This window comes from Rhinopithecus bieti, unplaced genomic scaffold (assembly GCF_001698545.2).
Source record: "Rhinopithecus bieti isolate Rb0 unplaced genomic scaffold, ASM169854v2 scaffold_57365, whole genome shotgun sequence".
Classification (NCBI taxonomy): domain Eukaryota; kingdom Metazoa; phylum Chordata; class Mammalia; order Primates; family Cercopithecidae; genus Rhinopithecus; species Rhinopithecus bieti.
The window spans coordinates 124,253-145,423 of record NW_016822180.1 but is presented as its reverse complement, the minus strand read 5'-3'; the positions used below and the strand labels follow the sequence as shown (position 1 = coordinate 145,423).

General features: G+C 45.3%; 2 protein-coding genes across 4 annotated transcripts in view; one reads left to right on the top strand and one right to left on the bottom strand.

Moving 5' to 3' along the window:
- Nucleotides 1–3,111, bottom strand: part of NIT1 (nitrilase 1) — a 7,081-nt gene extending 3,970 nt beyond the window's left edge. The window contains exons 1-7 of one of the 3 annotated variants that reach the window (XM_017860824.1): nt 3,011–3,111; nt 2,310–2,405; nt 1,803–2,057; nt 1,579–1,682; nt 1,232–1,365; nt 952–1,077; nt 7–686 (exon numbers count right to left, since the gene is read on the bottom strand). In XM_017860824.1, coding sequence (XP_017716313.1) covers nt 420–686; nt 952–1,077; nt 1,232–1,365; nt 1,579–1,682; nt 1,803–2,057; nt 2,310–2,405; nt 3,011–3,012 — 984 coding nt within the window. In that variant the 5' untranslated portion in view covers nt 3,013–3,111 and the 3' untranslated portion in view covers nt 7–419. Of the gene's footprint in view, nt 1–6; nt 687–951; nt 1,078–1,231; nt 1,366–1,578; nt 1,683–1,802; nt 2,058–2,309; nt 2,406–2,647; nt 2,801–3,010 lie in introns of those variants that run through there. The other 2 variants (XM_017860825.1, XM_017860826.1) reach the window with 2 other exon arrangements.
- On the top strand, nt 3,090–21,171 carry PFDN2 (prefoldin subunit 2). Its single transcript, XM_017860836.1, has 4 exons — nt 3,090–3,238; nt 19,362–19,450; nt 19,566–19,689; nt 20,876–21,171. The coding sequence occupies exons 1-4, from the start codon at nt 3,164–3,166 to the stop codon at nt 21,050–21,052; spliced, it is 465 nt and encodes a 154-aa protein (XP_017716325.1). The 5' UTR covers nt 3,090–3,163; the 3' UTR covers nt 21,053–21,171.

Here is a 21,171-nt window from a genome sequence, read left to right as displayed (position 1 = left end):
ATGCACTGAGTGTTGCACTTTTATTTATGTAGGGACGCATGTTGAATGAGCCAGGTCTAGAACTGGAGCTTAGTACAGCTGGTACAACACCAACTCCCCTTCTAGTTCCCAAAGGCGATGTCCAGACACAGTCTTTATGATTATTATATTTTTCAATGCCAGTGCTGCTCAGCCCTCAGCAGAACTTCAGTTTTCATGAAATAAACAATGACTGTATAAAATGCCACCTTTCTGAAACTGCAATCTGACCTCAGGTGAAAGTTTCTTTCCTAAGAAGTGAAGCTTGTGTTCCATCAAGAGAGTCAAGGTTCTCCAAGTGAGGGGAGCTGTGCCTGGGTCCTGCCTCCAAGTCACATGAGCACCAGCTCACATTGGCGGGGTGGGGCTGGTGGGGTGGGTCTGAACTCACAGAAGTCGTCTTAAGACAGTGGGTGACCCAGATTGCCGTAGAGGTCAGACCTGCGGTGCTGGAACACAGGCAGGTGTTGACGCAACTGTCGCAGATAGCTGAGGTCTATTCGGGCAAGGCAGAGGCCTGGCCCCTCAGAGCAGCGGGCCACCACTGTTCCCCAGGGGTCTACCACCATGCTGTGGCCATAACTTGCTCTCTTCTCGTGGTGGCGTCCACACTGTGCCGCTGCCACGACATAGCACTGGGTTTCAATAGCACGGGCCCGCAGCAACACCTGGGGATGAGATGTGTGTTCACGTAAGTACATGTAGCAAATAGTGAGGAAGTGACAGTTGAGGGACATTACAGACCAATCTACCCATTGTGACTATTCTGATAATTGCCTGGGAATGATTTACTATTTTAACTATTCTGTAACATGAGAATTATCTGGGGAATGAGTTTTCCCACTAGGTGGAAAGGGGAAGGAATTTAACTGGTAGGGCCAAGCAGGGAGGATGAGGTTAAGGCCCTTATGTTTCAAAAAGGTGTCGTCTTACCTCCCAGTGGGCTGGGCCTGTAACCGATCCAAAAGCTGAAGGATAGGTAAGTATCTCTGCTCCTGCTTGAGCCAATGCCAGAGAGAGTTCAGGGAACCGCATGTCATAGCAGACAGCTAGACCAACCTGGAATGAAAAACAGCCTACTTAGTAGTCTTCCTGCTCTGTTTGTCACAGCAGCTAATCATACTTCCATTACCCCCTTTCTTAGGGCTTTCTATCTTCTACTGCTAGTTCAGAGTATTCCTGTTCCCCTCCCTCATTCTTTCACAACTCCCACCTTGCCTGCTGGTGTGCTGACAGGTGACTCAAGACTGGGCCCAGGCATGGTAGAATTGCTTTCACACATAGGCCCCTGCCCTGGAATCTCTACGTCACACAGATGTGTCTTCCTGTAAGTGGCCACTACTGCCCCTACAGTAAGAAAGAAGGAATATTCAGTGCTGGTGTTCTAGAAACCTTGCTTACTCCTCCCAAGGAGGAGATAGTTTATAGGCTAGGAACTGAAGTAGGAACACCCCTAAATCCTTGGGTCAAGGAAATAAGAGTTGAGAAACAATTCTGGAGAATCTAAGTTTAGGTAGAAGAGCATGGGAAGAGGCAGGCTAAAGGGTTATAAAGTCTCACCTTTGCTGTTCAGCAGCACATGACAATTGTAGATTTTCTGAGTCTGCTCCCAGTCTTGGCCACGCTCATGGAAACCACCCAAGGACAGCCAGAGTCCACATTCCCTGGGGGGAAGGGACACTGACAACTCTTTACTGACTTCTCAAGGCTCTACCCTTATATCTGGCAATCCAGGGACACTGTCCAAGTAAGATTCTACCTCTCCCTCGCTCTTTCCCTGATACCTGGCAAGCCGGGTGTATTCTTCCAAAAGTCTCCCACCCAGTGGTTCAGACAGGCGTAGCGTCTCTGCAGGGTCCCGTGCAATGAAGTCAAATGCCTCAGGCAGGAAAGCCAGGCAGGCACCCAGTCTGGCAGCCTCTCGAACCAGCTCAGCACATGTTTTAAAGTTCTGTTGCTTGTCTGGCGTCGATGTTACCTGGCACACAGCCACCAAGGGCAGTTCGCAGGAGGAAGAGGAGACAGCCATGGCTCTGGGCCTGTAAATAGCATAGACAGGATTCTCAGATTTCATAACACGGGGAAACAAATTTAATGCTAACGGGTTCAAGTGCAGAGGCAGGAAAGCTGGACTTCCTTTTGATTATGCTCTTACAGGTCACGTTGACCCAGGGCTAGTAGGGCTCACCAATCAAATGTGTGGATAGTTGACACTCCTGTGGCTCCCACTATCCATTTAACAAACTGAGCATCTAAGTGCCAGCTACCGAGGACACAACAAAACGTGTTACCTGGGCTGAGCACAAGGTACTGAAAGTCGAGGTATCCGGAGTCCGGGACACAGAAGGGACAGGAATCTGTGAGGAGGCCTGGTGATGAAGCCCAGCCTGAAGAAGGTGAGAAATGAGAACACCAACCCCTGCCTCAAGCAATAAATTTCCAGGATTCTCTGACTTCTCTCTTTATACTGTGAGCCTGAATCAGGGCCCTGCCAGTAAAACCCTTCTAATCTTCAAAACGCTCTTTACTGTATAAGAAATTATGTGCTAAGGGACAAGATCATACAGTGGGAAGATGGAGGAAGGGGCTCTGCTCGCCGCCTGAATAGTTCAATTTCCAATGATCTCACATTAAACTGAAGCCCCTTTCCTTTGACAAACGTTTCCGCAGTCCAAAAGTCATCTCCGGGAACGATCCTTGGTTTTCCCAAGACTCTCTTCTTGACTGTGCATTTGTGCAGTTTTACTGACTCGAAGCTTATTTCCCCTTTCCCCAGAATCTCTCAGGGGAAAGTTCGCCCTCCCTCGTGTCCAACCCCTCCATGGTGGGCAAGGCGCAAAGGAACCCAAGCCCCAAGCCGCGCCCCGCCCTCCACCCTCCCGCCTCCCGCTCCAGTTTGCCCATCCCTCCCCGCCATGGGCAGCATCTCTGTTGCACAAGTTAAAGCACCGCAGGTGGGATTCACTGCGGTCGACGGGAGAGTAGGTCCTACATGAAGATATGGCCAAAACCATTCGCAGGATCGGATCCGGAGGACGGCCTGGAGCCAGAAGCGCCGCGGCGAGTGGGCGGTAACTCGCAAGCCGGACGTGACGCAAGGCGGGGGGCTGAGCTGCGCCAGCCGGAAACCCAGCAGGCGGCGAAGATGGCGGAGAACAGCGGTCGCGCCGGCAAGAGCAGCGGGAGCGGCGCGGGGAAGGGGGCGGTGTCCGCAGAGCAGGTGAGGAGTGGCTAACGCGAAGGAGGGTGTCCACCTGCGTCTGGAATACTGGCGAGAAGGGGGCGCCTGTGGCTTGTGCAGGCCTTTACTCCAGTAGCACATGTGCGTGGCACCTAGAGAGGGAAGGGTCCCCGGAAAAGCTAGCCGAACCCCTTGGGAGAGGTAGACGGGTGGGTGGGTGAGAGCCACGCCTCCCTGGGGTGTTGGGTGAGCCTCAGGAAGGGGAAAGCCCTGACATGCAGGGTCTGGGAAGATGCACAGGTCTGAGGGAAGATGGTTTGCTGCTTTCTCTATCTCTCCTCAGCCCCTCCAGACAGGTTATGGCTGGGCAAGACAGCTCGAAACCAACCCCAGAGGATTAGTTAACAGGCTGGCTGTGTAGTCTGTTACGTGATCCTGAACCAACGTTGACAATCGCTGTCACGCTGCAGAGCCACGTGACTCTCATACTCGAACAGCCTAGTGTTCTATATACTATTTTGATTCGAGAGTTCATTACTAGATCGAATTTTTTTTTTTTTTTTTTTTCTGATACGGAGTCTCGCTCTGTCGCCCAGGCTGGAGTGCAGTGCCGCAATCTCAGCTCACTGCAAGCTCAGCCTCCCGGGTTCCGGCCATTCTCGTGCCTCAGCCTCCCGAGTAGCTGGGACTACAGGCGCCCGCCACCTCGCCCGGCTAGTTTTTTGTATTTTTTAGTACAGACGGGGTTTCACTGTGTTAGCCATGATGGTCTCGATCTCCTGGCCTCGTGATCCGCCCGTCTCGGCCTCCCAAAGTGCTGGGATTACAGGCTTGAGCCACCGCGCCCGGCTTATCGAATTTCTTTAGAGACCAGAAATCCCTTTCTAATCGGAGTTTGCATTTTCCCCAGTGGCTAGCATCGAGAAGCGTTTGATAACTTAATCAGAAAACCCTTTGTTCCTTGGGAACCCTGTTTTGGTAAGTGGAAAAATAGGAGTGGGAGGAAATCTACACAATAGAAATGAAAACAGGTAACAGCTGTTTTATTATTATTATTATTTTTCGAGACGGAGCCTCGCTCTGTCGCCCAGGCTGGAGTGCATGCAGTGGCGCAATCTGGTCTCACTGCAAACTACGCCTCCCAGTTCAAGCTATTCTTATGCCTCAGCCTCCCGAGTAGCTGGGACTATAGGCGCGCGCCACCACACCCGGCGAATTTTTGTATTTTTAGTAGAGATGGGGTTTTACCATATTGGCCAGGCTGGTCTCCAACTCCTGACCTAGTGATCCGCCCACCTCGGCCTCCCAAAATACTGGGATTACAGAGGTGAGCCACTCGCTCCCGGCCTACAGCTGTCTTGATTATAGGTTAAGTTTTTGTTGAACAATGAATACAGGCAGAGATGTATCAGCATAAAGGATTTTTTTTTGTTTTTTTTTTGTTTGTTTGTTTTTTTTTTTTTTTTTTTTTTTTTGAGACAGAGTCTCCCTCTGTCGCCTGGGCTGGAGTGCAGTGGCCGGTTCTCAGCTCACTGCAAGCTCCGCCTCCCGGGTTTATGCCATTCTCCTGCCTCAGCCTCCGAGTAGCTGGGACTACAGGCGCCCGCCACCTCGCCCGGCTAGTTTTTTGTATTTTTTAGTAGAGACGGGGTTTCACCGTGTTAGCCAGGATGGTCTCGATCTCCTGACCTCGTGATCCGCCCATCTCGGCCTCCCAAAGTGCTGGGATTACAGGCTTGAGCCACCGCGCCCGGCCTTTTTTTTGTTTTTTGAGACAGAGTCTCGCTCTGTCATCCAGACTGGAGTACAGTTGCAGAGTGTAGGCTCACCACAGCCTCCACCTCCCGGGTTCAAGCAATTCTGCCTTAGCCTCCCGAGTATCTGGGATTACAGGCCTGCACCACCAGGCCCAGTTAATTTTTGTAGAGGCAGGATATCACCATGTTGCCCATGCTAGTCTCGAAGAGCATAGTCTGGTGGGATAAATAAGGAAGCAAAATGCTCATATGAGGTGGAAGATAAGTGTCCTAAGAGAAGTATAAAGTGCTATGGAATATAGTTTCTGACTTGGGGTGGGGGAAGGGAAGAGGAACCTAATATTTTTTAATACTTTTTTGTTGTTGAGACGGAGTCTCTGTTGCCCAGGCTGGAGTGCAGTGGCCTGATGTCGGCTCACTGCAGCCTCTGCCTCCCAGGTTCAAGCGATTCTCGTGCCTCAGCCTCCGGAGTAGCTGGGATTACAGGTGCACCACCACACCTGGCTAATCGTTGTATTTTTAGTAGAGATGGGGTTTCACCATGTTGGACAGGCTGATCTCGAACTCCTGACCTCAAGTGATCCGCCTGCCTTGGCCTCCCAGAGTGGTGGGATTACAGGCATGAGCCACAATACTTTTTTTTTTTAGAGACAGAGTTTCACTTCGTTGCTCAGGCTAAGTGCAGTGGTGTGATGATAGCCTGCTGCAGCCTCAAAATCCCTGAGTGATCAAGCCATCCTCCTGACTCAGCCTTCTGAGTAACTGGGACTATAGGAAGAAGCCATTTTGAATGGCTAATTAAAAAAAATTTTTTTTGATAGCGATGGGGGGGGGGTCTCACTTTGTTGGTCGGGCTGGTCTCGAACTCCTGGCCTCAGGTGATCGACCTACCTTGGTCTCCCAAAGTGTTGGGATTGCAGGTATGAGCCACCTTGTGTGGCTCCCCCTAATACTTTTTAAGGCTACCATGGGCCAAGCAGTCTGCTGGGTACAGCGATACAGATATAGTAGTTCCCCATTATTTGAGGGGAACATATTCCAAGACCCCAGTAGATGCCTGAAACCTGGAATAGTATTGAACTCTGTTTTTTCTCATACCTATGATAAAGTCTAATTTATATAATAGGTATAGTAACTAATAAAATAGAACAGTTATTACAATAAAGGTTACATGAATGTGGTCTCTCTTTTTCAAAATATTTTATTGTACTGTAGTCACCCTTCTTGTGATGATGTGAGATGATAAACTGCCTTCCTGATGAGGTAAGGTGAATGACAGCATTGTGATATAGCCTTAGGCCACTATTGATAAGTCAGAAGGAGAATCATCTGCTGTAGATGATCTTGGATCATTGAGCCATGACAATGTTGAGCAGGAGATGTTGATGACTAAAGGACAGGTAGCATATACAGCATGGATAGGCTGGGCAAAAGGATGATTCACATCCTGAGCAGGATGGCTCGAGATTTCATCACGCTATTCACAACAGTGTGCAGCTTAAAACTTATGAATTGTTGGCCAGGTGCTGTGGCTCAGGCCTGTAATCCCAGCACTTTGGGATGCCGAGGTGGGTGGATCATCTGAGGTCAGGAGTTCGAGACCAGCTTGGCCAACATGGCGAAACCCCATCGCTACTAAAAATACAAAAATTAGCTAGGTGTGGCGGGCACCTGTAATCCTAGCTACCCAAGAGGCTGAGGCAGGGAGCATCGCTTGAATCCGGGAGGCGGAGGTTACAGTGAGCGAAGATTGCGCCATTGCATTCCAGCCTGGGCAATAGAGTGAGACTCTGTCTCAAAAAACAAACAAACTAAAAGTATGAATTGTTTATTTCTGGAATTTTCCATTTATTTTCAGACATAGGATAACTCTGGATAATGAGAGACTATTGTAAATGAAATAGACTTTGTCTTCAAATTGCTTTACTCACAGACTCATTTGAGAAAAGACAAACCAGACATTAAAGATTTATAGTGTGCTGCACAATCCCTTCATTATGGCAGCTAGAGGAGAGACCCCTAACTAATCACGAGGTTGTAGGATTATGGGGGTGGGGCTGGAAAAGGGAAGCTGTGGTATAGTAGGGTGGCTAAGAGCATTCTTATGCACTAGGGTCAGACGTAAGTTTGAATTTCATTTCTACTATTTACTATTTATATATGACCTCCCATGAGTTACATCTTGGCCTCCCCCATCTGTAGAAACATAACAGTACCTACCTTATCACTGAATTTAGAGTATTGGGCAAGACAATGCATGCAAAGTGTTTTGCACAGTGATTAGAATATAGTGTGTGTTTAGTAAATGCTAGTTGGCTTTTGTTTTCTAGAGGAGAAAATCCTTCAGCTCAATTCTGAAGGATGAGAAGTTAGTCAAGCAAAGAAGGAAGTGGAAGATTTTCTAGGTAGAGGGAATAATGTGTTCCAAAACACTAAGGCCTGAAACTGCCTGGCATGTTTGGGATGCAGGTGGGACTTAATGTTTGAGATGGATTACAGAACTTGAATATGGAGAAAAGGGGATAAAAGAGGAATATAAGATGTCTCTCAGGTTTCTGTCTTTGGTGGATAATGGTGCCATAGGGAATGTAGGAAGACAGACAATTTGGAGGGAAATAAAAGTTTATTTTAGGATTTTTGAGTTTTGTTTTCTTGTGGGACAACCAGGTTAAACATTCAGTAGACACTTTGATTTTTAAATCTTGAGATACAGAAAGAAATCTGAGTTGGAGATACAGATTTGAGAATTGAGTTTATGGATGATAAAGCCATGGTTATGTATGAAAATGATCACTTTCCATAGTTTGTACAGAAAGAAAAAATAAGTAGAACAAGAGTAGAACCACTGTTTTAGGGGAGCTAAAGAGAAGCTCTTAGACTTCCCTCAGGAAACTGAGGAAGTGTGATAATTGAGTTTTGAGGCTGTTCCTTGATTAACATTCTCTTGCCTTTGTTTATTCTGGAGAGAACACTGGGTAAAACATTGCAAGATTTATCACTGCTGCAAATTTGAGCCACGTATGTCCCTTACAAACAAGATGGAAGAAAATAACACATTGTGTTAGACACTTAACTTGTTTTACCCTCTGTTGCTAATTGAGACAGAGTCTCATTCTGTTGCCCAGGCTGGAGTGCAGTGGTGTGATCACAGCTCACTGCAGCCTCAACCTCCCAAGGCTCAGGTGATTCTTCTACCTCAGCCTCCCAAGTTACTGGGACTACAGGCATGTGCTACCCTGCCCAGCTTATTTTTGTATTTCTTGTAGAGATGGAGTTTTGCCATGTTGCCCAGGTTGGTCTTGAACTCCTCCTGGGCTCAAGCAGTCCACCTGCCTTGGCCTCCCAAAGTGCTAGGACTATAGGCATGAGCTGAGCCACTGCTCAGGCTTACCTTCTGTTATTTAATTGCTGCCATTTGAAGTAGGTTGTATTGTCCTCCATTTATAGGTGAGGACATTTTAATTTCAGAGGTTTTAGTTAACTTGCCCAAGGTCAGTAACTGGAAGAGCAGGATTTTTAAATGAGGGACTTAAGAATCAGGTAGACCTATTTTTTCCACTTATGCCATGATTGTATTAGAGATAATTAAGCAGAACCCTGAAGGAGTGGATGGATTTGAACAGGTAGCAGTGGAAATAGAAAGTAGGGAATATAAGAGGAGAGTAGTTGAGTAAGGTCTTTGAGTGCAGGGCAAAGAATTTGTGACCTTTTAACATAAGCAGTGAGGAAGTTGCAGAAGGATATATGTTATATTATTAATTGTTTAACTCTTACATAAAATAATACATTTATTGTTGGAACTGTAGAAAATACAGGAAAAAGTTCAAACCAGGAAATAAATTGCCCGTAATCCAACTATCCAGAGATAACTTTTCTTGCCATTTTGGAGTATATCCTTTGAGAGATTTTCCCCCCTCCTTTATCTTTTTATGTATATATGTGTGGATGGAAGGGGGGCGTTTTGTTTTGTTTTTTAACATATTTTATAAAATTAGGATTATACTACAGTATGTATTGGATTGTAATCTGTTTTTTAAGCCTAATAGTATATGTTGAACATTTTTCTATGTCATCTAAGTGTTAGGAAGATTAAATTAGCAGTGTGTACAGTAGATTTGGGGAGTCTAAAAATAGGATCATTTAGAAGACTATTGCAGTGTTCAGACAAGAAAGTAATGAACATCTGAACTAAGGTGATGTCAGTGAGCCTAAGAGAAATTGCTGAAGTAAGTGCAATACATTTGGCAGTTGATGGGATTATGGTATGTTCAAAAATGAACCTGGGTATGGTGGCAAGTGCCTGTAGTCCCAGCTAATCAGGAAGCTGAGACAGGAGGATCACTTGAGTCTGGGAGTTTGAAGCTATAGTGTGCTATAATCATGCCTGTGAATAACCACTTTTCACCAGTCTGAGCAGCATAGGGAGACCCCATCTTTAAAAACAAAACAAAAGATGAAACTAGGGTTTCCTACCAGGTGGGCTAGAGTGATGTCAGTAGCAGAAATAGAAGAGATAAGATCACTTCAGCTTTGAACAACATGAGTTTAAGATATCCATGGGACATTTAGGTGGAGATGATCTATAATAATAGTAGCTACTATTTATTGAAAACTTGTTATATGATAGATATTGTCCTAAGTTCTTGATGTAATTACTTAATCCTTACGACATTCTGTGAGGCAGATATTATCTGTTTTTTATTGGTGAAGAAACATCAGAAAAGAAGTAATTAATCCTTATGCATTCTGTGAGGCAGGTATTAATCTGTATTTTATTGGTGAAGAAACATTCAGAAAAGAAGGAACTTGTCATGGTCTGATGTTAAGCCATTTCTGTCAGGCACAATAAAGCTCCTTCCTCTAACTTGTAAATGTGGGACTAGAATTTCTGAAAAGGCCTGGTTTTGCAGGCAATTAGAATAAAGGCAATTGCTGGAACTATAGAAGTAGCTAAGAATGCCACTTGAAATAGTATAGATTACCCTGATTTGATTATATGAATGTATCAAATTATCACATATACCATGAAAATATGAGAGTATGAATAAAAATAATTTCAAAAATAATATAAGGTAATGAAGAAGTGCTGTGAATAGAATCTTAGATCCTGTGGCCATTGTAGGAGTGAAAGAGGAAGAACTTTCAGAAAGGAGAAAGAAGGAGGCTTGAGATAGGAAGGAGAACTGAAGGGACCTGGAAACCAAAGGGGAGTCGAAGATCTACATTGTATCGGGCACTTGACCTATTATCTCAGTTAGTTCTCATTGTTACCCTGTAGCAGTGGTTCTCAACTGGCATGATCTTTTCCTAGGAGACATTTGGCAATGTCTGGAGACATTTTTGGTTGTCACAAGTAAAAGGGGTTGCTGCTGGCTTTTAGAGGGTATAGTCCAGGGATTAAACATCCTATAGTGCCTGAGACAGCCCTTATAGCAAAGAATGATTTGGCCTAACATGTCAGTAGTGACAATGTTGAGAAATCCTGCCCTGTGGTATATTAGGTCCATTTTATAAATGCGGAAACAAGGAAAGTAACTAGTCATATAGCAAGTAAATGGCAAAACTGGGATTTCAACCCAGGTCAGAATGGGAAGTTTGGGTTCTTTCCACTTTACTCTGTTGCTCCTTGGATCCCAGTACTTGGGGAGGCTGAGGCAGGAGGATCTCTTGAAGCCATGAGTTTGAAACCAGCTTTCAAACATAGTAAGGGGCAACATAGTAAGACCCCCATCTCGGACCGGGCGCAGTGGCTCACACCTGTAATCCCAGCACTTTGGGAGACTGAGGCAGGTGGATCACGAGGTCAGGAGATCGAGACCATCCTGGCTAACATGGTGAAACCCCGTCTCTACTGGGAAAAAAAAAAAAAATTAGCCGGGTGTGTTCGTGTTGGCGAGCACCTGTAGTCCCAGCTACTCAGGAGGCTGAGGCAGGAGAATTGCTTGAACCCGGGAGGTGGAGGTTGCAGTGAGCCAATATCGGGCCACTGCACTCCAGCTTGGGCGACAGAGCGAGATTCCGTCTCAGGAAAAAACAAACAAACAAAAAAAACACACACACATCTCTACAAAAATTAATAAATAAAAATTTCATGAAGAGAAGGGATGAGTACTATTATTTGATGGAGTAATAAGGTCAAAAAGTTTTCTTTGACAGAGAGTTGAGTATGTTCTCCAGAAAAGGGGGCACTGAACTGAAAAGAAGGTAATTAGTGGAGCAGTATCCCAGATCATGCTTTTCCAGGTTCATCCAATCATAATTCTCTACCTCTTCTATTCCATTGAAACCAGTAAGAGTAAATGTCATGTAAGAAGACCCAAGGACATTTTGGAGAGAAAGGTAATGATTATAGATTTTTTCCTAAAATTATTAAAACTATATGGTAAACAAAAAAGAAAACAGGAATATAAATTTGCTTTTATAAGAAATTAATATTTGACAAGCCAGGAATAATACATTAACAGAGATAGATTTTTAGAATTAGACAAACCTGGATACAGGTATGATTTCTGCAGTTCACTAGGTTATTTTATTTTTTATTTTTTGAGACGGAACCTTGCTGTTTCACCCAGGCTGGAGTGCAGTGGTGTGATGTAGGCTCACTGCAACCCCCGCCTCCCAGGTTCAAGCAGTTATTTTGCCTCAGCCTCCCGAGTAGCTGGGACTACAGGCATAAGCTACCACACCCGCCTAATTTTTTGTATTTTTAGTAAAGATGGGGTTTCACCATGTTGGCCAGGCTGGTCTCGAACTCCTGAGCTCAAGTGATCTGCCTGCCTCAACCTCCCAAGGTGATGGGATTATAGGTGTGAGTTACTGTGCCCGTCCCACACTGTTTTGCTTTGTTTTGTGTTTGTGAGACACAGTCTTGTTCTGTCACTCAGGCTGGAGTGTAATGGCACAATTTGGGTTCACTATAACTTCCGCCTCCCAGGTTCAAGCGATTCTCCTGCCTCAGCCTCCCTAGTAACTGGGATTACAGGCTCCCCCCACCACGCTCAGCCAATTTTTGTATTTTTATTAGGGACAGGGTTTCACTATGTTGGCCAGGCTGGTCTGGAACTCCTGGCCTTAAGTGATCTGCAGGGTTTCACCATGTTGGCCAGGCTGGTCTCAAACCCCTGGCCTGAAGTGATCAGGCCACCTCTGCCTCCCAAAGTGCTGGGATTACAGGCATGAGCCACTGTGCCCGGACCCACACTAGGTTATTTTGACCACCACACAACACTTCACCAGCCTTGGTCTCCTCATTTACAAATTGAAGGTACAGGTCTTACAGTCTTTTTTGTTTTTTAGAATTAAGTGAGATAGTCTAGCACAGTGCCTGGCATATAATGGGTGTTCCTTTACTGTTGAGACTATGGAAGGCAGATTATAGTAGGACTATGAAAGAAATAGATATTTTAAAATAGGTTGCATTTGCATATTTAAAATTTTAAAAGACGATAATAGAAGGCAGTCTCCATGGTGGAAAATAACACAATATACATAGAAAATATTTTGTCAAATTATTTAAGTAACTAATATGCATTTATATGTGAGCACATAGAAAGGGTTAACATACGGGAGTGGAAGATGGCCAGATTCTTCTGCTTCCCAGAAGAATCTAAGTTGAAACCTGAAGAAAGAATTAGACTTAGGCAGAGAAAAACTGAATGAGAGAGGTTTGGGAAAGTACACCAAAGATAGGGTGAAGATTCTATGCAGATGCCTGAAGACAGCTGTTAAGGGAAACTACCAGTGACATAGGACACTGAGTGCTGAGTTAAGATGTGGAGGGAACAACTGATTGGGAGAGGTAAGCTGGAACCCGGTCTTTATAGGACTTTTTGAGGAGTTTAGATTTTATCCTGTGAGCATTGGGAAGGTTTTAGGCATAGGAATAATTGATTAGATTTATATTTTTGGTCACTGATGCTGCAATGTGGGGAGTGGATTAAAGGGGGCAAATCAGGAGACAGTATAGAAATAAGGAGGGTATAGTAGTACAGATGTAATTAATTTGATGTGGATAGTGAATCAAGGGTGATTCCAAGGTTTCTGGAGTTACATTCCAACTCTAAAAAGTATTAAATTAACAAAAATAATAAAAGCTACCATTAGGGCTCTGGGGAAAGACATATAATCATGATATTGCTGGTAGCAATGTAAATTAATCTGGTCATCTTGGAGAGCTTTCAAGCGACATGCAATGGAAGCTATAATAATACTAATGGCCCTTTTACTCATTGACCTTACTTTTGAATACCATTCAAGAAATTCAAGAAAAGTGGCTATAAATCGTGCACTCTTTGTCCAAAGTGGGTTTTTTTGGTTTGGTTTTTTTTTTTTTTTTGAGATGGAGTCTCACTCTGTTGCCCAGGCTGGAGTGCAGTGGCGTGATCTCAGCTCACTGCAACCTCTATGTCTTGGGTTCAAGTGATTCTCCTTTTTTTTTTTTTGAGACGGAGTTTTGGTCTTGCGCCCAGGCTGGAGTGCAATGGCACGATCTCAGCTCACTGCAACCTCCGCCTCCCGGGTTCAAGTGATTTTCCTGCCTCAGCCTTCTGAGTAGCTGGGATTACAGGCATGTGCCACCACACCCAGCTAATTTTCTTGGTATTATTTTTAATAGAGACAGGGTTTCACCATGTTGGCCAGGCTGGTCTTGAACTTCTGACCTCAAATGATCCGCTGGCTTTGGCCTCCCAAAGTGGTGGGATTATAGGGGTGAGCCACTACACCCAGCCTTGTTTTTTTTTTTTTTTTTTTAAATTAATTAATTAATTTATTTATTTATTTTTTGAGACAGACTGGCTGTTGCCTAGGCTGGAGTGCAATGGTATGATGTCAGCTCACTGCAGCTTCTGCCTGCTGGATTCAAGTGATTCTCCCACCTCAGCCTCCCAAGTAGCTGGGACTACAGGTGCACGCCACCATGCCCAGCTAATTTTTTGTATTTTTAGTAGAGATGGGGTTTCACCATGCTGACCAGACTGGTCTCGAACTCTTGACCTCAGGTGATCCGCCTGCTTCGGGCTCCCAAAGTGCGGGGATTACAGGCATGAGCCACCACGCCTGGCCTTTTTTTTTTTTTTTGAGACAGAATCTCAGTCTGTAACCCAGATTGGAGTGCAGTGGCGCAATCTTAGGCTCACTGCTACCGCCACCTCCCGGGTTCAAGCGATTCTCCTGCCTCAGCCTCCTGAGTTGCTGGGACTACAGATGTGCACTACCACACCTGGCTAATTTTTGTATTTTTAGTAGAGATGGGGTTTCACCATGTTGGCCAGGCTGGTCATGAACTCCTGACCTCAAATGATCTGCCCACCTTGGCCTCCCAAACTGCCACTGGGCCAGGCCTGTCCAAAAAGATTTTACATTAGTACTGTTTATTACAAAAAAATTGGAAACAACCTAAATGTTCTAACAGCAGAGGATTAAACTTTTTTTTTTTGGGGGGACAGAGTCTCGCTCTGTCACCCAGGATGGAGTGCAGTAGCATGATCTCGGCTCACTGCAACCTCTGCCTCCCAGGTTCAAGCACTTCTCCTGTCTCAGCCTCCCAAGTAGCTGGGACTACAGGCACATGCCACTACACCCGGCTAGTTTTTTGTATTAGTAGTAAAGACCGGGTTTCACCATGTCAGCCAGGATGGTCTGGATCTCCTGACCTCATGATCCACCTACCTCACCCTCCCAAAGTGCTGGGATTACAGGCATGAGCCATCACGCCCGGCCTTAATTAAGCAGTTTTTAAGAATATATCAATAGGGTATGGGCTTGGTGGCTCATGCCTATGATCCCAGCACTTTGGGAGGCTAGGATGGGAGGATCGCTTGAGCCCAGGAGTTCAGGACCAACCTAGGCAATATGGCAAAACTCTGTCTCTACAGAAAAATACAAAAATTAGCTGGGCATAGTGGCACATGCCAATGGTCCCGTCATTCAAGAGGCTGAGGTGGGAGGATTGCTTCAGCTCAAGAATTCAAGACTGCATTGAGCCATGATTGTGCCACTGCACTCCAGCCTAGGGAACAGAGTGAGACCCCATCACTACAAAAAGTTAAAAAAAACTAGCCAGGAGTGGTGATGGGTACCTGTCATGCCAACTACTAGTATAAGTGGAGGCAGGAGGATCACTTGAGACCAGGAGTTCAAGGCTGCAATGAGCCATGATTGCACCACTGCACTCCATCTGGGCAACAGATGAAAATAAAAAAATTGTTTGTACATAGATGATGATTTAATAGGGTTGGGAGACACAACACTGACGTGTCAATCTGTGCTTACACCAGACAACTTAAAGAGAATAAGGAATGAGGAAAGGGAAGGATAATTAGGTCCTAGCCATAGGGGAGAAGACCATTAGAAAAGTTGTGTTTTAAAAGGAAAAATGTGGGAATAGAGGATAACTTCTCTGTTTCCATTACCTGGCAGACCCCAGAAATGGCTTAATATTGGCTTATTTTGCATATAGTCTACAGTTAAGTTGCAGTTAGCTGCTGTATTAGGCTGTTCTTGTGTTGCTATAATTACCTGAGACTGGGTACTTCATTTTATTTTATTTATTTTATTTATTTATTTATTTATTTTGAGACAGAGTCTCGCTCTGTCGCCCAGGCTGGAGTGCAGCGGCCGGATCTCAGCTCACTGCAAGCTTCGCCTCCCGAGTTTACGCCATTCTCCTGCCTCAGCCTCCTGAGTAGCTGGGACTACAGGCGCCCGCCACCTCGCCCGGCTAGTTTTTTGTATTTTTTTTTTTAGTAGAGACAGGGTTTCACCGTGTTAGCCAGGATGGTCTCGATCTGCTGACCTCGTGATCCGCCCGTCTCGGCCTCCCAAAGTGCTGGGATTACAGGCTTGAGCCACCGCACCCGGCCCAGACTGGGTACTTTATAAGAAAAGTGGTTTAATTGGCTTATGGTTCTGTAGGCTGTACAGGAAATGTGGCATCTGCTTCTGGGGTGGCCTCAGGAAGCTTCTAATCATAAGAAAAGCAAAGGGAGGGGACAGGTATCTCATGCATGGTGGGAGCAGGAGGAATAAAGAGGGGTAGGTGTCATACTTTTAAAGAACCAGATCTTATGTGAACTCAGATCAATAACTGACTTATCATCAAGGGGATGGCAACCAAGTCATTCATGAGAGATCTACCCCCATGATCCAAACACCTCCCACCAGGCCCCACCTCCAACATTGAGGATTATATTTCAATATGAAACTTAGAGGAGACACATAAACTATATCAGCTGCTAAGAGATTTCATTTCCTTTACGTGCACTTATGGCTGAAATTTTACATAATAACTGTGGATAACTCACATGTTTAAGTAGATTTTAGTTTGGTATTTGATTAAAAGTTCATAAAATGGAACAAGAGGAAATTAGTTATTAGCAAGAATGTTGAAGAAAAGTTGGAATTTAAAAAAAATCTCAGCTGGGTGCAGTGGCTTACGCCTGTAATCCCAACACTTTGGGAGGCTGAGGTGGGTGAATCACCTGAGGTCAGGAGTTTGAGACCAGCCTGCTGCCTGTAATCCCAGCTCTTTGGGAGGCTGAGGTGGGAGGATTGCTTGAGGCCAGGAGTTCAAGATCAGCCTGAGCAACATGGCGAGACCATCTCTACAAAATAAATAAATAAAAAAAAACTGCTGTGGTGGCACATGTCTGTAGTCCCAGCTACTTGGGAGGCTGAGGCAGAAGGATCACTTGAGCCCAGGAGTTAAAAGTTGGGGCATCAGAAATTTTAGACACTTAAGCTGATTTCTTTGATGTATTTAACAACATACATCCAGAAAAGTGGATCATATGGGTGCTAAGGGAACATCTAGAACCTGCTTTAGTCATAATTTTTTTTTAGATGGAATTATTTTGATCTGGAATTAGCTTTTCTAGAGAAAATTTTCTAGAGAAAAGCTAATATAAATGGGATGGTTTTGAGATAAGCAGTGAAGGTTAAGGAAAAACAGCCTGTAGCTCAGTTAGATTTCCAGGGCATTTGTTGAAATGAATGGATAAAGTAGATTGAGATGAAGGGGTGATGGGAGGGAGAAGTTGCTGGAATGGCAAGTTTTTGGTGAAGTATTATTCCTTGGTTTATTGGCAGTAGAAGGGATATAAGGGTGGTGCAGGTCAGCCATTTGGATAATATTTGCTGTATATGATCCTTGCAGAGGGCGAGCTAGAGCTAAGGGGCTAGGCCAGGCATGTTGGCTCATGCCTGTAATCCCAGCACTTTGGGAGGCTGAGGCAGGAAGAGTGCTTGAACCCAGGAGTTTGAGACCAGCCTAAGCAACATAAGAAGACCCTGTCTCTACAAAAATATTAGATGGTGTGCACCTGTAGTCCCAGCTGCTTGGGAACCTGAGGCAGAAAGATCACCAGAGCCCAGGGAGATTGAGGCTGCAGTGGGCTGTGATTGCGCCACTGCACTCCAGCCTGGGTGACACAGTGCGACCTTTCTTAAAAAAAAAAAAAAAGAAAAAAAGAGATGGGACCCTAGTAAAGATGAAGTGGTTAATCATCTTTATTAGGGCAAAGTTTCTGGCTGTGTGACTGGAGATGATATTTACAAATAGGAGTGAGAGATTTGGCAATGGTTGGAATGGATTGAGTCCACTGTTGTCAGATGGCCAGGAGAGTCTAAAGGGGCAGTTCTGGACTTGGAGAGAAGTCCATGACAGTATTAATATACTTCACTGTTCACAAAGACGTTTCACACTCATTGGCTCACATGATACAACAACCTTATGAAGTAGGAATCATAATCTGCATTTTGCAGGTAAGAAAACTAAGTCTAAAAGGGGTTGATCCAGTGGTTCTCAGTTCACACTACACAATAGAATTACATGGGAGATCTTTTTAAAAATACTGAGGCCTGGGCCTTACCCCCAGTAGTTGTGTAGTTGTTCTGAGGCTTCACTATTCATGTTTTTAAAATGATTCAGGTGATTCTAACATAGCCATGGTTAAGAACTACAGGGTTAAATGTCTGTCCCAGCCATAGAGCCAATAAAGTAGCAGAGGCAGAACCTGAAACCTGGTCTTTTGTCTCTGAGCCTCATATTTTTCATTTGTTTTCCCCACACTCTGATTTTTCAGGTTTCATTTAAGACCATTACATTATCCCTCAGGAAGCGTGTATCAGTTAGGGTTTATAGGCTACAGAAACCAACTCTGACCAACTTTCTTTCTTTTTTTTGTTCTTTTTTTGAGATGGAGTCTTGCTCTGTCACCAGGCTGGAGTGCGGTAGCGCAATCTCGGCTCACTGCAACCTCCGCCTCCTGGGTTCAAGCAATTCCCCTGCCTCAGCCTCCTGAGTAGCTGGGATTACGGGCACACACCACCATGTCCGGCTAATTTTTTGTATTTTAGTAGAGATGGGGTTTCACCATGTTGGCCAGGATGATCTTGATCTCCTGACCTCGTGATCCGCCTGCCTCGGCCTTCCAAAGTGCTAGGATTACAGGTGTGAGCCACCACGCCTGGGTCTTTTTTTTTTTTTTAAGGGCTATTTTGAATAATAGTGGGTATTTCACAGAATTGAACAGAAAAAAAAAAGGCTAAATAGACTGAACAAAGTTCAAGAACTGGGGCAGCTTTAGGGAATCTAGGAATAGGAATGGAAGGTCATCTCTATAGAACCAAAAGGAATCTTAACTCCAGCTGTCTTCTGTACCCATTTGTCTGCAAAATTCCAATTCCTGTAGAGAGACTCTGTAGGTCACTGCCCCTGGGTCAGGGGTCATGTGGTTAATAGCCCCAAAAGAACCACACCAAGTTAAGGAGGGGCAGTTCCCCAATGGATGGAATACTGAGCAGACCCAAACAAGAGTTTCTCATTACAAAGCCCTTCCTGACAGCCCTCACTGCAAGTCTAGGCTCCCCTGTAGGTACTCCAGTAGCTCTCCACCCCCATTCTTTTGGCTTACTGCAACCTCTGCCTCCTGGGTTCAAACGATTTTCCTGCCTCACCCTCCCAAGTAACTGGGACTACAGGTGCACACCACCACACCCAACTAATTTTTCTATTTTTAGTAGAGACGGGGTTTCACCATGTTGGCCAGGATTGTCTCGATCTCTTGACCTCGTGATCCACCTGCCTCAGCCTCCCAAAGTGCTGGGATTACAGGCGTGAGCCACCGCACCTGGCCCCCATTATATTAAATGCCTATTTCCCAACAAACTATAAGCTACGAGAAGCCAGAGGCCAAATCTATTCTATGATATCCCTCAGTAGGCCCTCCGTGTTTGGTGAATGGAGTTCCAGAAAAATTTTAGGTCAAAATCGCAAACTTGTGGTTCTACTCCTTTTCCAAGGTAGGTGCCCACTACACCTTTGTAAAGCCTGCCACCCTATGTGCTATCTGGACCCTCTGCCATTTCCACTATCCCCTCTTTCATCTCTTCTCTCACCTTGTTAGGTAATTGCTGGCTTCAACCGCCTTCGGCAGGAACAGCGAGGCCTCGCATCCAAAGCAGCTGAGTTGGAGATGGAGTTGAATGAGCACAGGTGAGAAAGTCAGGGAGCGGCAAACAGTAGGACAGTTCTATGGGCTACTCCGTGAGGGGGATTTGTAGTAGAGTGGGGCTGAATCCTCAGGTCCTGCCTTGTTCTCCTATCCCAGCCTAGTGATCGATACACTGAAGGAGGTAGATGAAACTCGTAAGTGCTACCGCATGGTTGGAGGAGTGCTGGTGGAGCGAACTGTCAAAGAGGTGCTGCCTGCTTTGGAGAACAACAAGGAGCAGGTAAGCAAGAATCATTGAATAGGATCGGATACAGTGACTGTAAACCCAGCACTTTGGGAGGCCAAGGTGGGTGGACTCCTTGAGTCCAGGAGTTCGAGACCAGCCTGGGCAACATGGTGAAATTATATCACTACAAAAAATACAAAAAATTAGCTGGGTATGGTGGCATGTGCCTGTAGTCCCAGCTACTCACCTGAGCCTAAAATGTCGAGGCTTTAGTGAGCTGTGATCACCTCACTGCACTCCAGCCTGGGTGACAGAGTAAGACCGTATCTCAAAAAAAAAAAAAAGACAACAGCATAAAATAGCCTTATGCTCATTATGCTATGCTAAGGCCAACTCTTAGACAAGAGGAATTGCTGACTGCTGTGGGCTCTGTGACCTGGCTGAATTGGGGTGGGAGGATTGGGGTTAGATTGGTGTTTCTCATAGTATATGGTTCACGGGTATGTGAATCAAAATCACCTGAAGGACTAATTTTTAAATGCCGCTTCCCGAACCCACTGGATCAGAACCTTTGGGAGTGCCATGAAGTGACATTTTAAAAATAAGCTAGGCTGGGCGCGGTGGCTCACACCTGTAATCCCAGCACTTTGGGAGGCCGAGGCGGGCAGATCACGAAGTCAGGAGGTCGAGACCATCCTGGCTAGCATGGTGAAACCCCGTCTCCACTAAATACAAAAAATTAGGCATGGTGGTGGGCACCTGTGGTCCCAGCTACTTGGGAGGCTGAGGCAGGAGAATGGCGTGAACCTGGGAGGCGGAGCTTGCAGTGAGCCGAGATTGCGCCACTGCACTCCAGCCTGGGCGACAGAGCGAGACTGCATCTCAAAAAAAAAAATAAAAATAAAAAATGAAAAAATAAAAATAAGCTCATGCCTGTATTTCCAGTGCTTTGGGAGACTGAGGCAGGAGGATTGCTTGAGGCAGGAGTTTGAGACCAGCCTGGGCAACATAGTGGGAACTTGTCTCTGTAAAAAATAAAAATAAGCAGCCCAGGTGATTCTAAGTACATTAAAGTGTATAAACCACTGCTTTCAAGAAAGGAATAATTTTAATGTCTGGGCTCCTCTACTTGGTTAAAGGTAAGGTTTAACGTGTTAACACTTCCTCCAGCCATAGTCCATTCCAGGTGGGGGAAAGGAGTCCTGAATTCCTTATATAATCCCTGTCACTTGTCCTCTAGATACAGAAGATCATTGAGACATTGACACAGCAGCTTCAGGCAAAAGGAAAAGAACTAAATGAATTCCGGGAAAAGCACAACATTCGTCTCATGGGAGAAGATGAGAAGCCAGCAGCCAAGGAAAACTCAGAAGGGGCTGGGGCTAAGGCCAGCTCAGCTGGCGTGTTGGTCTCCTAGGGACCAAGGCCTTTGCATTTTTTTCTACCCTGACTCCCACTTCTGATTTCTCTTTATTGTTATTATTTTCTCTGCTATTGTAATATTTTTTGTTAATTAAATGTTTTGGTCACAATGTT